Raw genomic sequence first — 16,977 nt, forward strand, 5'->3', positions numbered from 1 at the left:
TAAGCGGTTAATCAAGTGGATGTTACGTGTTCAACATTTCACGATTGGTGGTTGTGAAGTGAACTTTAGGAAACCCTCAAAACCTGAGCGGTTGTTTTCGTGAGGTCGTGTTCTGCTCCGTGGTGATTTCGCTTTGTAATGTATATGGACTGATCCATAATGAGCGGACCGGTAAGCACATTCACATGTTACTTCGAGTTTAAGTGCGCGGCAGTTATAGCGCCTATTTGGGAGACTTATTAAGTGCAGAGTTGCTAGTTGGGCTTCCTGGCATTTAGGCTTAGGGTAACGATCGCCCGGGAGGGACTAGTGGACACTTTTCTACTACGCTTCTTACTGCGCCAGTGCTGCTATAGTACTGTCGGCTGCGTTTTCGTCAGAACGAATGTCGAGACATAAGAAATGAGCTAACGCTTAGGAGAAGCTGTTTGATCACTGTTTTCACTAAAACTGGCTCTCAACATTTTGCCGATCTCGTCTACAACGCACCGTGTTCGTTTGGCGGGAGGGTGATGCGATACGTGCGGTCAAATGTCTCACTTATTTTTCACTGCATCAATTCCGCATCTAGGGAGGACCGAAGGTCAAGGCCTTCAACATAAATCCCCTGGCGAAGAAGTTGGCGGTGAAAGACAAATTCAGAAAAGAGGTAGGTGTTCTGACTGATCTTAAAGCGCAAAGTGTGTTCGTGTTAGACGCAAAACAGCACCTTTCTGCTCGTAGCTTGAATTCTTTTGTTATTCCTTAGAAATTGATACTGTGTCACTTAATAAATGTGAACGGCTTCACATAACGAAGCTGGCATCTGGCAGGCAGCGCGAGGAGGCATTCTGCCGGCTGTTTGACCTCATTGGCCATGCTATTTCAATGTTTGCATTACGGCTTCAGAGGAGCCGTCATAGAATCACGGTGTCAGCGAAGGTTCGCCAACGCACCCGCCGCTGACGACCCTGAAGTAGCACCATGCACGCGAATTTGGACGCGAAGGTGATAAGCGACGTGACTGAGATCGCTGTCGCGTCACTCGTCTCCTGTAAAGGCCAAACCCCATATACGCGAAAATGCACGAGACAGCGACGAGCGACGCGACGTAGATAGTCTTCGCGCAAGCGGTCGCTCGGATGGGCAAACCCCATTCACGCGACGGCTTCGGCGAGCGATTTCCACTGTTGCTGGCATGAGGGTGTTTAATCGTACCAAAAGTGGCCCGTTGTCAGCGGTATGCAATATAAAATACGATGTTTTGTTGCATAATGGTACATAAAATGTTTATCATTGTCTTGCAGCACTTTTTTCGATCCCATCACTGCTGCTACGTGCCGCCAAGCCGCGTCACAGACGGCGCGGGACTTGTAGTTCCCGTCCCTGAGGTCCCGTAACGCACGTTCGTGTTCAACAACGTCAGCGTTGCGCTCGTTGCCGTTGGCCATTTTGATGAACGTTGTTGTTGATGCGCGTCGATAAGAAAGTGGTGGCAATCAGGAATACGTCACTGATGCATCTTGTTCCGGTGTTTTGCTATTGGCTGCTTGAGCACAGCACTTCCGGGCGACAAGCGACGCATTCCAAATCTGAAAAACCGAGCCATCGCACGAAATCGACCACGCGACAGCGACGAGCCATGCTATGAGCGACGAAACGAGCCGTTTGCGCGACGTGTCACCACAGCTTGAGTGCACGTGGTCTTTGACGCTCCCCGCATGGGTCGCTAGTTTCTTGTGGTTTTTAGGCGGGCGTTTTGAAGTGACGCTAAAATGGTCACAATTAACTACGCTAGAATTAGTTATACGATACGCTAGAGCATTTACGATTTAACTTAGGGATTACCAGACCCAAAGCTACAAATTACAGTAAAAAAGTCACCAACAAAAATTTTGCTGTCAGGGGTCCTTTAAGCAACAAAACATCGTATTTTACATTGCATACCGCTGACTACGGGCCACTTTTGGCACGAGTAAATGCCCTCATGCCAGCAACAGTGGAGATCGCTCGCTGAAGCCGTCGCGTGAATGGGGTTTGCCCATTCAAGCGACCGCTTGCGCGAAGACAATCTACGTCGCATCGCTCGTCGCTGTCGCGTGCATTTTCGCGTATATGGGGTTTGGCCTTTAAAACCAAACCCCAAATGCACGAAAATCCACGCGTCGGCGACGAGCAATGCGAAAAGTGATGAAAGCGGCGGTCGCGCGACAAATCGCTTGGTCGATTGCTCGTTTTTGCAAAAATAGAAACTGTCGTTCGTCGCCTGGATGTGTATGAGCGACTAGCCAATAGCAAGAGACCGGAACAGGATGTATGTGAGTGACGCACTGCCAGCACTGCACAGAAAATGCAAACATTCACAAATGTCAGAAGAAACAAATGCAAGACTTCCAGAAATATTTTGTGTTGCTTTGTACAACAAAATGTCTTGTCTAGTTCTTGTGTATTTTGTGTGTTTTGCGCTTCTAAGTACCTTCATGGATCAGTACAAAGTCGCCCAACTTTATGTTCTTCTAAACAAAACATATACATAACTTGCAAGTACGTCGCACCGCGGAACTCTAGGATACGATCTCGGCATGCGCCGCCATCACCAAGCACGCGGCAGCAGACGACTCTGACTAAAGCTGTGTGGCTCTCGCATTTCGTGTCAACGCAGTACGTCGCAATGGTAACTTGTGCGATATTTGACTGTCGCACGAGAAGTTTAAATCAGATAAAGAAAAGGACCAGACACCAGGATGGACTGTTTACCGAAGGTGATCACAAACTCGTATGACCACATGAACGAGCTGTCCGAGAAGCGGAGCACGTGGCTTATGCGGGCATAAACAGGAAGGACCTCAAGACATTGAACGGCGTTCGTGTGTGCGGGCATCACTTCATAACAGGCAATTTATGTTTTCATGTCTCGTGCGAAGTTGTTTCCCCCATTACGTGCAACACCATGGACTTGGGCGCTGCAGACACGGAGGAGGATCCGAGTTCCCCAGTGAACACTGCTTCGCTGCAGGCTGCATAATGTCCTGAACGATTCTCCTTTGGCATAAGCACAAGGCAAACGATAAAAACGCGCACTACTCCAAACGATCCGCCCAACAAAAGTAAACACGGTGCATTCACTGAGACGTATGTGCTCCATTGGCTCAGTGATGGTGGACAGAAGACAGGAACTGACGTCACTTGCAAGTTACGTATAGGAGGTATTCACTGAGCTCTTCCCACCAGGCGGCACCAGCGAGTGTGCTGCCATAGGAGCTCTTTCAGCGATCCGGCATATGACAGCCTGATGCTTGGTGGCACTGTACCTCACTAAGCCATTTTCTTAAAAAATATCAACATAACACATGCTGCCGAGAACATTGGTTGGAGTCTGACAACGTTCGCGCTCGAGACCACGAGTATGGCGACTGCCACACGAGCGCCCCTTGCAGATGACGTCACATGAATACCTCCTATTGCTTTACATTAGATACCACTGGCATCACACCACTTTCATTAGAGAGTAGTTACTCTCATTCCAACAACACCATGAGGGCATCACTGAAGCTGTCGTGTAAATGGTGTTTGGCTTGGTAAGCGACAGCTTGAGCGGCGGTATCTGTCACATCCCTCATCACCGTTGCGTGGGTATTTTTGCATATGGGGTTTGGCCTTAACTCAAACTCCATGCAAGTGACGGCTCCAGTGCTTGTCACATGAGTGCAGCAATTGACTTGGGTACCGAAATCAGCTCAGTAATAACTTAAACTGCAGGTTTTGATGTACACGGCAACATTAAGTAGGTTTTAAACTCGTGTACTAGTGTGACGTTTCCCGGTGGAACTCCCATACGAGCGACAGCTGCAAGCTATGTTACTGAAGTGGCACAGCATGATAGGCTTCGTCATCAGACTCGCACTGTACACTGCAATCTGCCTGTGAGGGCTTAAAACTACTGCCTTTACAGTTCTGGCATCACCTCCATGTGCGCACTAATTGTGCAATTTGCAAGATCAAGCGGCCGTATGCATTGTTGCCTGGACACACCGTCTTGGTTTGCAGTGTTCTGGCACAGTCGTTTTGGCATCGAAATGAAGAACTATGACTTTTCAGTTGTGCATGCAAAACCATGTCCAGTCAATCGAAAAGCATCCGGTTGTTCTCGGCAAACGCCTCCAAGCTGTGTACAACCGAGGAGTAGACTTTCACTGCAGCAAACAGGAGGAGGAGCAGTGACGCAGAGGAAGTGTGTAACCAACATATCAGTAGTTAGTCACTCTAAGCACTTTCGTGCAACGAGCGACGGTTTCTAGATTTGTACAACGAAGTGAAAACCGAGTGATTGAGCAAGTGATGGCCACTTCTGTCACTTTCACGTCAAATTCTTGTGTGTGGGGTTTCAGCATAACTCTGGCAGTGTACTGATCCTAGCAAAATGGTAAGAGCACCAAAGCCATGCTGCAAATCTGTGGACCTACATTTCTGGCATGCCGTGGCATGGGCCGACCACCTAGGATGCTAAGTAATGCATTGTTTGCACTTACTACTGTGAACCCCTGAAAACAATCCTTTCAAACACGATGCCGGCACAATGTCCCATGATGGTTAAATGTCAGATGCCAGCAGAAGATACCCTCCGCTGTTTTAAGATATCTTGAAGTTTCAAACATGATAGGCAGCTAGTTTAACAAGCCGTTCTGTGTGATAACGCATTGTAAACATTCAGGAATGCGGTTTCTTGCTGTTGAATAGACATAGCAGGATGCAGAATTTACTTTAGTTACAACATAAAGTTTGTATTACTATGAACGTATGAAGTTAATGCCAAAGCAGCCAGCTGCTTTCTTGGTGTCATTTTTGTAGTGGAGAGAGAGAAGCCTGAATGGCTTTTGCTTTTGTTCCGTGAAGGAAGAAGACAAAGCTGCTGCTGAGGCATATGAAGAGTTCCTTGCATCTTTTGAAGAACCTGCTAAACATGGAAAGCTGTTTGTCCGGGGAAGTGTCATCAATGCAGGCTCCGGTGGTAAGTGTTCACCACTGTGATTTTCAGGTATCCAGACTTAATGAAATGTAGCTTCTTTACAGCTTTATTTAATACGGTATCAGATTACTCAGAAATTCAGTGTTTTTATGTATCTCAAGGCCCTTGCAAACTTTTTACGTTAGCCGTTCTTCGTTTGGATGCAGATGAGTGGTGGTGCTGAGAAAGGGAACACTTTGCATCTGTTTCCTTTCCTCAGCATCAGTGCTCATTTACCTTCATTAAATGTCACGCCAACTAGCCCAAGGACACGCGCTTCTGCAGCATGTTCTTCCTTGTGTGTGTGTGTGTGTGTGTGTGTGTGTTGCATGCTGCAGTTGAAAAAAACGTTTCAAACACTCAAGTTAATTTCAATTAGTATATGGGTCATTTTAGAGCTTCTGTGCTCATCAAATTTATAAAGTATTGCCAATAGGAAAATTTGTGGTTTAACTTATTTAAAAATACATTCTTTTATCCCTCTGTGTGTCGTTTTATCAGAGGAAAAAGCAACCGCCCAGACGGGCAAGCTTTACAAGCCCCCTAAGCTCACAGAAGCAACTAAGCGGATGGAGGAGTCTCAGTCTCGCCAACAGCAGCAGCAGCAGCAACAGCATGACTTCCACACGTCCTCTTCTCAGAGTGCAGCTGCACGAGAAAAGGTAATGTTGTTGCATGCCGCATTAGTGTACGGTAAAGCCCCTCCATCGCGTCTGCTGCCGCTTTTTTAAGTAGCGCCATGTATTGTTTCGTTGCCGTGGCCCATTTCCAGTTCCGGAGCTTCTGGAAGGAAGTTCTTGAGCCACTTCTTTCTGCTTTTTCCTTCCATCTTGTTTCTGCACACTCGTGCTCACGTGAGGAAGCAAATATTTCCTTCTCCGTTTCGCAAGTGTTTTTGTTTTGAGGTTCGTCCTGAACTGCCTGCCACCGCATGAGTTTTCGCTCAGTGTTTCTGCGTCGCGAGGGCATGGGCAGGCATGGGGCGGGTGCATCAAACGGAAAAGCAGCAGAAACATCATGGTGGCACTTTGGCTTCCGCTGGGCAGGGAACCGGTGTAAAGGGAGAGGGGAGGACGAGTTGGCGCTACTTAACCTAGCCGGCGGAAAACGCATGGAGGGGCTGTAGCGTACGGTTTTCATTTGTCTAGCTGAAAGTTTAAGACCGGCATTTCAATGGATGCCATAATGCACGAGGAAGTTCCAGGTTATGGGCACGAGGTCTTCATAGCGCACGTACTGGTGGTTGTAATACAGCGCTGCAAAGTTGAAACAGAAGCAGGAATGTGAAACAAGCATGGGTTGTCTATTGAGTTGAGAGAAGCTCCCGACTGCTTGTGTTCTTTTTCAGTTTCCTGTTTCTCTCTGAGCATTGCAGTGATCTATTGTGGCTGCGAATGCAAAAAATGAACACATTCAAATCTCTTGTTGCACAAATGAGGCACTTATTGCACAGAAGGCTACATAGAAGGTTCATTTACAAGAGGGTTGCATCAGTGATTGCTCTAGAATTGATAACTCGCCCAAGAGACAGTTCATTTTCGTCATTTGAACGAATGTTTTCGTCTGCCACTTGACACATGTAGCAGTATTTTTACGTGTATGAAGTAACACTGTTAGGTAGAGTGTGCACAGTGTTAGTGGTGACACATGGCAATAAAAGTAACATTTAAACATTTCCTCTTAGCCACTTTGATCTGAGGGTGTCGGTTCTCAATCATCATGTTTCACTTCTATATGTGAATGTACAGCAAGTAAAAAAGGCAGGTTGTCTAAAATTTGCAGACGAAATGTGTTTACATTGTGTAAAAAGTTGTGGTCTTATTTCTGTCTCTCTCTCTCTCTCTTTGGTTTGCCTGCCTGCATATAGAAGACTATGTACATGAATAACTCTGTTTTTGTTTCAGGCAAAAAAGAAAGAAAAAGAGAAGAAGAAGAGTAACCTGGAGCTTTTCAAAGAGGAGCTCAAGATGTAAGTGAACTTTGACCGCATTATATGGCAGGTTTTATGTTCATTTTGTGAATTGTTACGTGTAGTTTTGCTAAGTTGTACAGTCAAATCCACATATATCGAACCCACATATAACAAATTATTTTGTGTATCAAACAGTCGTAAAATCTCCTTGAAATATTTTTGATATATAAAATATTTCATATATTGAATTACCTATATATAGAAAATTTTTGTGATCCCCTGGTTTGACTCCAGGTCAGGTATGACCTGGTATCCAGGATGTCCATGTTTGACTGTATTTATTATGTGAAAAAACTACCATAAGGATGCTGAGAGAAACAACTGGCGTGGTTCGAGTTCATGGGGCTGCCATTCTTTAGTTCCAATTCAACTGTTTACTAAGCTAGTACCTAACAGTTCACAAATCAATTTGCAGTATTGAGCGCATCATATACAGTGGTAATATTTTCTTTTCTCTCACTCCCTCCCCCGTTTTTGACATAAATGCCAGCTCTTGCTTAGATAGGGGCTGAAACTCATAGACTGGGTCAAGAAACAAGCTCTTTACACAGTTATGTGTACCTCACTTGGAATACACTTGGAATAACTTCCGGGAAGCACAGTAAAAGAAAGCTATGAAAACAGCCCAAGTAAAGTTAATCTTGCAAGAAACCTGAAGATAAGGAATAATCTAAAGCTTAAAATAGGAATCTGGTAACACCTTTATATGAGGAGAGTGAAAGGCTGTGGTTGAGCCCTGCAACCGTACACAAGACAGTTAAGCATTTAATCCACTTTAGAAGTCCAGGAACACTTGTCTTAACAGCTCAGTGGACAACGTATTCTGCTGCTGAGAGTGATGCCACGTGTTTGGTTCTTAGCCGAGCTGACTGGCGCTTCAGTGGGGGCAGAATGTAGAAGCACTTGTGCACCTGTAAATGCTGTAATCTATGCAACTTTGTTGCATTCATTGGCTGTATGGATGCGCGTTAAATAAAAAGGTAGTCAAACTTATTCCCTTCTCGAGAGGTGGGGCAGAGGGGGTGGAATCCTCTGCTCTTAGCTTTAGAGTTGCTTTGGCACATTAAAATTCGACACTCAGCTCACCAACAAATCATTTAATCATTGGTGAGTTTATAAACACATGGACGATATGAGAAATTGAGTCAAAGGCAGTTAGCAGTTCAGGCTTGGTGAAGGGGCTGTGTCAAGTAGTTCCTTGCGTTATTGTGTTCTGCACATACCATGGTATAGCAGGCTTTTTTTTTTCTTTCTTTCTCTCTCTTTTCTTTTTTTAAAGTTGACTGTGCTATCAAATATCACTGACATAACTGATATTGCTTTATGGTTTTAAAATCTTTGTGCAAGTAACTCATTACTGCATAGCTTAGTACTACACTCTTGTTAATTCATGCTAAGTGAATTTGTTATTCTCATATTTTCATCACTTTGCTTACACATGAAACATCTTGATAAACGAGCATCTGAACAGGTAATCTTGTACGTAGTTATACAAAAGGTTTTAAGAGTTGCACGTGGCTCTCTCTCTTTTTGCATTTACAGTATCCAAGAGGAACGCGAGGAACGGTACAAAATGAAAGGTGCCCTCAAGGACCAGCTCAAAAAGGGCGATAGTGATCTGCAAATCAGGCTTGGTGAGTCTTTTTCACTTCCCATTTTCACGGTGAACTTGCTCTCCCACACGCTCATCTAGTTTTGATCTTGCAGTTTAAAATTAGTTAGGGTGAACGGAATTCAGCACGCATATTATAAAGTGTCAAATTTATGGCAGAGCCTTGCTAAACCAAATCAGAAGGGACCAGGAAAATAAGTAGAGTTTAACAGGTGTTATGGTTACTGAGAAAGATGTATAGGTGTACAGCAAAAGAAAAAAATGAACCAAATGAGCGGCAGCTGTTGCATCTAAGCAGCAATTTCATTTTAAGCGATTATCCTTTGCCGAGATGCTTCTATTCATAAGGAACATATCTTGTGTTGTATAACCAAACCTCTTACCCCATTTTATTTACAAATGATGAATGCTATAGCGTGAACTGAGGACTAGGACAAGGAGACACACAAGGATTAGCGCTCACTTCCAGGCTGGCTTTTCAAAGTTAGCACTTGTCCTCATGTGTCCCCTTGTCCTAGTCCTCAGTTCGCACTATAGCATTCATCATGACATACCAGCTGGCCCAAACCACCACCCTTCTAAGTTATTTACGAAGCTTAATATCAGGATGACTACATTAAAAAAATTCTTGCCTTGCACAGAGGTTATGGTCGCTAAATAAAAGATTTTCGTTGGCCTTTGCACTTTAATTCTAGGAATTACTTTCTTGTATAACATTTCTGCACTGCAGTTGTTCAGGGGAATACTGTAGCCAGAATGTATACAGACCGCATGGACATGCAAGCACTCTGCGGCTAGTCATGCACATTGTTGAACTCATTGTCATGCGTGGTTTTTGTTTCTTTGTGAACAGCGGATGACTACCGTTACCCAAGCCTGGGGAGCTTTGACACTGGAGACCCCAACACCACCAACTTGTATCTGGGTAATTTAAACCCAAAGATGACTGAGCAGGAGCTGTGTGAGATATTTGGTCGCTACGGACCCTTGGCCAGTGTCAAGATCATGTGGCCTCGGTCACAGGAAGAACGCCAGCGCAAACGAAACTGCGGTTTTGTTGCCTACATGAATCGCAAGGACGGCGAGCGTGCGATCAAGCATCTCAGTGGTATGCACACCCTCAACTTTCAGCTTTCTTAAACACTTTGTGCTATGTCCTGAGTCAAAAATACCGATGACCTTCTGATATAATCTGAAGAAACACTTGATTTAATTAAACCTTTCGCTGTCTCAGCTCTACAGAAGTTTATGTAAATTAGGCCTATTCAGCAGAGTGAATCTGCTCTCTAGTTCTCATTCAATAATGTTATTGCTCATTGCTTTGCCTGTTGTAGACCTGCAAACGAAGCAAAGCCACTAGAGCCCTGATTTATCTAGTAATTCAGTTAAATTTAGGTGCACAATAAAGAGCCCTTGTGTGGTCAAAATTAATTCAGAGTTCCCCACTGTGGCATGCCTCATAGTTCATAGTTTTTGCATGTGAAACCTCGGATATATTTTTTGCTTGAAACTAGGCACTGTGCATGTAAGGGAAGCCTCGGCTTTCAGACTGCAAGCCAGGGCTCCTCTTGTCTTCCAATTGCTGATCGCAGTATGCACGTATCATGATGTGGAGTCTGGCAGTGAGGAATTGATATGACAAGTGAACTGTAACGTTTAGTATGGATAGGAGCAGCTTCAGCACTTGTCTCTGACTCGTTGCAGGCCAGGAAGTGATGGGTTTTGAGATGAAAATGGGCTGGGGCAAGGCAGTGCCCATCCCCCCACACCCAGTGTACATCCCACCAGCCATGGTGGAGCTCACGCTGCCGCCACCTCCTTCAGGCCTTCCCTTTAATGCCCAGCCCCAACGGAAAGCCAGTAGTAGGCCCATCGACCCTCAGACCATGCCGCCCGATGAGCTCGACCAGGTCAGTCGGAGCCTCGAACGCCACTAGGCTTGAATAGGTTTTGCATACTTCACAAACGCGAAATTTAGGTTGTGAGGATGTTTGTGTTTTGCGACATATCGGACCTAGAAACGCTCCTTATACGTTGGCTGCACACTAGGCATTGACTTGTCATTTACTATACTGTGCCACTGTCATCGCGTGTTAAAGCTGAAGGCATTATTATGCTTGTATCGTGCCTGGACACTTACTTTGCTTCTCTCTATAAAGGGAATATTTTGCCAGCTTTAGAAGGTAAATTAATGTTGCAAGTTGCAGCAGGGGATAAGGGTAGTGGAAGCAAGCCATTTAAATGTGCCTGCATTGTAGTGTGATATGATTGACATAACGTGTCAGCAGGCTCGTCTTTTCAACTTTCGTAGCTTCATGTGTATCGCTTGCACAGGCACGCATTGCTTTCATTTGCATTTCTTCATGTAACACTGCTCATACGTAGTCTTTGATTTTTTTTTTCTTACTGCTGTCACCGAATGTTAATATTAATGAGTATCTCATCTGTCCCATGTACGATGCGATGCTGTTTCCTGCAGATATTAGCCAACGCAGTAGTGAAAGTGGTTATCCCTACAGAAAGGTACTGGAATTCTTTTTTATTCTTAATGCCTACATTGTCGCATTGCTACGTACTCAGTTCTTTTGAGTTAGCTTTTGTGTGTTGTCTTGCTGAAACACCTTCGTCCACTTTTTTTCAGCAGCCTAGCCAGCTTTTCGTTTTCTCTCAAATGATCAGCCTCAGATTGCCAGGGCATCCCATTTTGAAGGGGCTACATTAAACAAAGAAAAAAAAAAGGATATGTCCACTGCATGTTGGTGAATAATGTTTGTAAATGTGATTATTATTACCCTCGTCAAGCCTGCACAGCTGCAGTGTTGACCTGTGTAGCTCTTAGCTTTTGCTCTGTTTTAGTTAATTGAAAACAGGATTTGGTCGGCTGAGAACATGTCTTACATCATTTCTCAGTTGTAACGTTAGCTGCTTTCTCTTTTCCGTCATTCAGCAGGAATGTGCTGCTAGCGAAAGAGGAGTGTGTTCCTTAAAAACATTTTGTGTAGGCATTGTAAAAACAATGAAATATTCCTTTTCACTCTTCTTGCAAAACGTAATATCTTCGAAGTGAGGTTGATTCTTTCATCCATGTTTATGTATACCTAAACAGTATAGTTGATTAATCACGACTCTAGGAGTGGAGTTAACGGATAATAAGCGTTGTGCCTCAGTGGGAACAAGCTTCAAGAAAAGCTGCTATTTTGCAGACCTGAGAATCACCAGTTTTGTTTTGAGGCCCGCCATTTGTGTTGGAGGAAAAGAAAGCCAAATTAGGAAATCTCCAAAGGATCTCCAATTAGGAAATCTCCAATCTCCAAATCTCCACAAGACATTAAATGGGGATTCAAATTTGTGAACTCTAAAATTTTTGAAATCCTTAACTATTGATCCGGCATTTGGTTTTACTAAGTCTATATAAGAAACGTGTTAAATGTCTGGTTGTTTGATGCCTGAAGGGCATATAGTTGCTGATGTAAACAAAGGTTATGCACCACCAAGCAAATGCCCTGGGGTTTGCAAAATGAAAACATTACTGTAAAATGATTAGGGCATGACTTTCCCATTCCTTCGCAGCTGCATCTCGGCTTGTTCAAAACTTGCCTGAGACCACCTGGATCACAGAACCTAAAGCAACTGCGATTCGCTTCTTTCAATGTGGAACAATTTGCTGATTGGGTATAGTTGCATTGGTGAAAATTTTACAGCATTGCTAATTGCTGAGTATGAAATAAATGGTCTTGTTTACACGGGACGGCCTCTAACAATACTGGTGTAAGTCTCGCATTTTTCACATCTGCTTCTATGGTTTGGTCCTGCTGAGGTGTGGCAACAAGTGCATCCTAAAAGTTCAGAAAGATTTAATTTGCGATTGTATCATTAGGGCAGCTTACAGGCCAAAAAGCAGACGAGGTAGCTTTGAATTACGGATTAACAGAATTATGGAATACCAACCTTTACAGTACATTCCGTACTTCCTAAGTGGCTGAAACGTCATTTTCACATGTGTCCGAGTTTTCTGTGACAGCATTTCATTTGTGCTTGGGACAAGCTGAGGCACCAGTTGCACAGTTTTTGCTCTACTGTTCGGACGTTGAAAGCCATGTATTCTGGCAAGTGCTAGTTTGGAACAGAACAAACACAACATTAAAAACATAAGATTTGATTTCTTTTCTTCAGTAAACATAGGCTTTATTAATGCCCACCCTTCTAGTCCCAATTTTGTATCCTGTTGTAAAAAAAAAACATGCATGAACCCATGTTTCTTCCTCCCTCTTTTTCTCTATCTCATTTTATTGGTCTCCTGCATAAGACATCCACTGCCTGTATTTTCATTGCGTCTCTTTTGTAAGTAATGTGAAGCAACCATTCAATGTTCTTCATAATGTCTGCATGGGAACCACGGTAGATAACACTAAGAGATAGGCGTTTCACATGTTTTCTGTGGCCCTTCGTGTGCATTAATTTCGATCTCTCTTCTTTCGGTGGCCACATTATCATTGCCCCTTGGGTGGGTACTATCTGTGGCTCTTTCTCTCTTGACCCATTCCCAACCCACAGGAGTCTACTCTGCCTGATCCATCGAATGATCGAGTTCGTCGTGCGAGAGGGGCCAATGTTTGAAGCCATGATCATGAACCGGGAGCTCAACAACCCCATGTTCAGGTAGGATGGCAAGCAGTCGCCATTATTCCTCGTAATTTTTCTCGCAGCATCCCCTTCCCCTTGTTTCTTGGTTGCTCCTTGTCGGGGCACAAGTACGTTTTCTGCTCTGTAGCAGCCGATTTAAAGTTCTTGAATGTGGAACTCTTGTAGCTTAAGTTTTGTTGCCAGTTTAGCAACAGTTGAAAATTCTGCATGGGTGTTGCTTAGCGTAGCATGCATTACTACCGTATTTATTCGAATATAGGTCGACCTTTTTTTCCCAAAAATGTTGCCCATAATCAGCTATCGACCTATATTCGTGACCAAAGAATCTCGACCTATATTCGCGATCAAAGCGACCAAAAGCACCGCACCTATGGCGTTCAACTGCCGCGCCTGCTGTTCTTCAAGCAGTTCCTGCTACATACGCACATTATATACCATAAAATCTGGTATAAAAACCGTACCCGTTCGCCTTTTCCGACTAAGTAACTAAGAAAAAAAAGTTATTTGTGCAATAGCTGCACACCGCCTTTTCAAAGCCCCCGCGAAATGCAGCCGCTCCGCCATGTTTGCGCTGGAACCCGTGATTTCCCTAGGTAGGCCGTGAAGTCCCTAGCCCCCTAGCCGTGCTGCCTGCCGACGCGCAGCCGCACTGGCACTGGCCTAAGGCCTCACTCTTTGTTTGTTGTTTGATCTGACGTGACGGTTCGCATTTGCAAATGCGCGGTTGCGACGGTGTCACGTCGGTAGAGCTACACAGCTGACTGCAAGCGTCAAGTGATACTTTTTGCCGAGAATTCCAGCAATTGTGCCGCTCAGCGTGAGTTCGACGTAAAAGTTGATTAGGGGTTGGCGGAAGCAGCGGGACCGACTGTTCGCGTGCAATGGATAGCGTCGTGCTTTTCGCGGCCCAGCAACTGGCAGGCATGACGCTCTTGAAAAAGAACTGAGGCTCCGGGCGTCAAGGAGGCCCTGCAGAAGGCCAACAGACCTGGTCGTCATACCGCTAGGTACGACGTCCCGGCTACATTAAGGACCGGGTGGCGAAGAGTTACAAAGAGTGGCTTGAAGGAGGATGCTGCAATGACACCGACGGGACGCCGCGAGAAGGGCTTCCCTCAATGAAGTTGCGACGTGGGTGAAGGACGCGCGGAAAGACTTGCCAGCGGAAATTATCGTGACTGGCTTTAAAGTGCTGCATTTCCAACGCAATCGATGGCAGCGAAGTCGACGTCATTTGGGATGCCGAGGATGCCTGCGAAGAATCCGACAACCTTCCTTGCACATCTGACGAACATGACACTCCCGGCAGCGACTAGGGCGCTAAGTTAATTGTAAATAAAGGTGTGCTATGTTTAAATTTTCCTGTTTCTAAAAAAAAAAAAAACGGGTCGACCTATTTTCGAATATTTTTTTTTATTTCTCGTAGAGTGCTATAAGTAGGGGTCGACCTATATTCGTGCCCGACCTATTTTCGAATAAATACGGTAGTACACACGCCTTGCTGTATAGCGATAGTGGTGTACTGATTTGTGAAGGTGAAGATGGCGTTGGATTTGTGCTGTTCACCCCTTCATGTTACGCTACAGAGAAGTTAAATTTCACATTAATTAGTGAGATGCTTGCTGGAACATTTGGTCGTCATTGCTAATGGTTGCATCTCACATGTTTAAGTTCATTTCCTGTAATATTATTGCCGGGAGAGGTTTGCTTTTCATAGAGCAGCCACGTTTGTCCTATGCCGCGTTATGTGCTGCAATCGAATGCCCATGTATGAGCCCTAAGCTGGCTATTCTAGGTTCCTCTTTGAGAACCAGAGCCCTGCTCATGTCTACTACCGCTGGCGGCTCTTCTCCATTCTACAGGTGAGTGCCAAGCATGCAATTTACTGCGTACCAGTGCTGAAGTACAGGGCTGAAAATTTGAAGAAAGAAAAATCTTTGGAAGGGAAGTCACAAATGACACTACAAGAAGTGGGAATAAAAGCGTTAGGCAAAAACAAAACCTTGAGAGAAAGGCAGAGGGCAGTGTTAATAAGCAAACGGATCTAGCTGATACTCTGGTTGACATAAATAAGCAGGCCATGTCATGAGTAGGCCAGATGAGAGTTACAAAATGGTTGTGAAGAGAAGGGACGTGCAGACATGGTTAGCAGGGCATTAGGTGTGAGAGTGCCACTTTCTTTTCTTTGTAAGATGCATGATTGCTTTACTATCGTTCTTGCCTTTGTACAGTTTTGTGTTGTGTAGTGACGCAACTGTTAATTCTAGCTTTTGAAAAGGTATCTTCATGGGAAAGTGAGGAGTAACATAGGAAGGTGAATTTTTTCAACACAGGCATTGCTTTTGGAGAGATAAGCAGGCTCACTGCTTTACCGTGCAATTTCACTCATCATCAGACCCCCACCTGTCATTCTAAGTTAACATCAGTTTTCCCACAGCTAGTAAAGCTGCCATTTTTTGCTTTCGATACATTGCTCAGAAATACAACTGCATCTTTAAAAACAAAGAACAACTGCTGTGCAGGTGTCGGCCTTTTAGCACAAAAACAACACGAGGACAGAGCGTATTACTCTGTTCTTGTGTTGTTCCTGTGGCACAGTCGAGTCCGCTTGTAACGATTCCATTTGTAACAATATATCGGGTAGAACGATGAACAATCATGGCACCATCCACTTTTGTATGCTTTCTATGGTAAAATAAACCACTTATTACAATCCTTTTGTACCGTAATATTGAATATAGCAATTGAATCTGGCTACAGCATGCGCCAAAAATGGCTCTCCGAGCCGACGGCACATGCTGCGATGCGCCGTGCACCCCATCTACGCCCTCGGAAAACGAGTCGACTGCGCCGCTTATGAGGGAGCAGGAGGAGGAGGAGCTTTCCTCCCAAACTCCCTTCCCGGAGCCACCGCTCGCTCGCCTGTTGTGTGCACCGTGCTTTGGCTGCTTTGACTGTCTTTCTCCACAACTGCCTCCGTTTTACGTGCCACCACGTACGGGACATCGGGATGTCATGGCCAACATCGCGGTGCCCTGTCAAGGGGTGCCGGAGTTGTGGTTGGCGCTCAACGAAGATGCGTCGTGTCTGGACGACTTTCCTGATGCAGATGATGTTGTGGAAACGTCCGAGTGCCTCGGTGATGAGGCGATCGTTGCGCTTATATGTGCTGCGGACAGCGGTGAGAGCGATGACTCCGAGGACGTGGTTGAGCAGCCTACCCAGGCCTTTTTTTTTTTTTCTCAACCCACTTATAACAATTATCAGTTAAAACGATGGAATTTCCTTGGCACTTGGATATAGTTATAAGTGGACTCGACTGTATAAGGCTGAAATAGGATACTAACACTGCCAAAAGTGTCACGCTATACACCTTTTCAAATTCTCACGCCAGGGGGGCGCCATATTGAAATGCGCGCCGCCTAACGTGCAAGATTGGCGAAATCGCCATCTTGGGCTGCGCGTACTCGAACCGGCGCTAAAGTGAGCTACCGGCGCGCTATCCATTGGTGTGAGATCTCTGCTAAAGCGTGTGTTTGCTGATTTTTCGTTTCTTTAGACTGTTTTGTTTGATATCGTCGCTGCCACTGACCGATTCGTAGCTGTCTGAACCGTTCAGCGGCGCGAATTCGCGCTTGCAACGCAAGAACGAGCTCCGCGTCTGCGAACGGCAGTGCTTCGTCGTCGGTACCAGTAGCAGCAAGCGTAGTGAAAGGTCGATCACGGCGTGAAGTCTTAATTATCGGTAACTAGAATGTTCTTGCA

The 16,977-nt window shown here is 45.1% G+C and overlaps 1 protein-coding gene across 1 annotated transcript in view; it reads left to right on the top strand.

The window, feature by feature from the left end:
* Nucleotides 1-53: 53 nt before the first annotated feature.
* The window catches only part of LOC119387852 (U2 snRNP-associated SURP motif-containing protein), a gene marked incomplete at its 3' end in the record, with an annotated part of 32,302 nt that continues 15,378 nt past the window's right edge, over nt 54-16,977 (top strand). The window contains 11 exon segments of the mRNA XM_037655391.1: nt 54-171; nt 572-649; nt 4,873-4,987; nt 5,486-5,646; nt 6,889-6,953; nt 8,499-8,590; nt 9,422-9,676; nt 10,273-10,478; nt 11,048-11,091; nt 13,123-13,227; nt 15,008-15,074. Of these exon segments, the coding sequence (XP_037511319.1) occupies nt 160-171; nt 572-649; nt 4,873-4,987; nt 5,486-5,646; nt 6,889-6,953; nt 8,499-8,590; nt 9,422-9,676; nt 10,273-10,478; nt 11,048-11,091; nt 13,123-13,227; nt 15,008-15,074 (1,200 nt within the window).

Source organism: Rhipicephalus sanguineus, chromosome 3 (genome assembly GCF_013339695.2).
Source record: "Rhipicephalus sanguineus isolate Rsan-2018 chromosome 3, BIME_Rsan_1.4, whole genome shotgun sequence".
In the NCBI taxonomy this organism is placed as follows: Eukaryota; Metazoa; Arthropoda; class Arachnida; order Ixodida; family Ixodidae; genus Rhipicephalus; species Rhipicephalus sanguineus.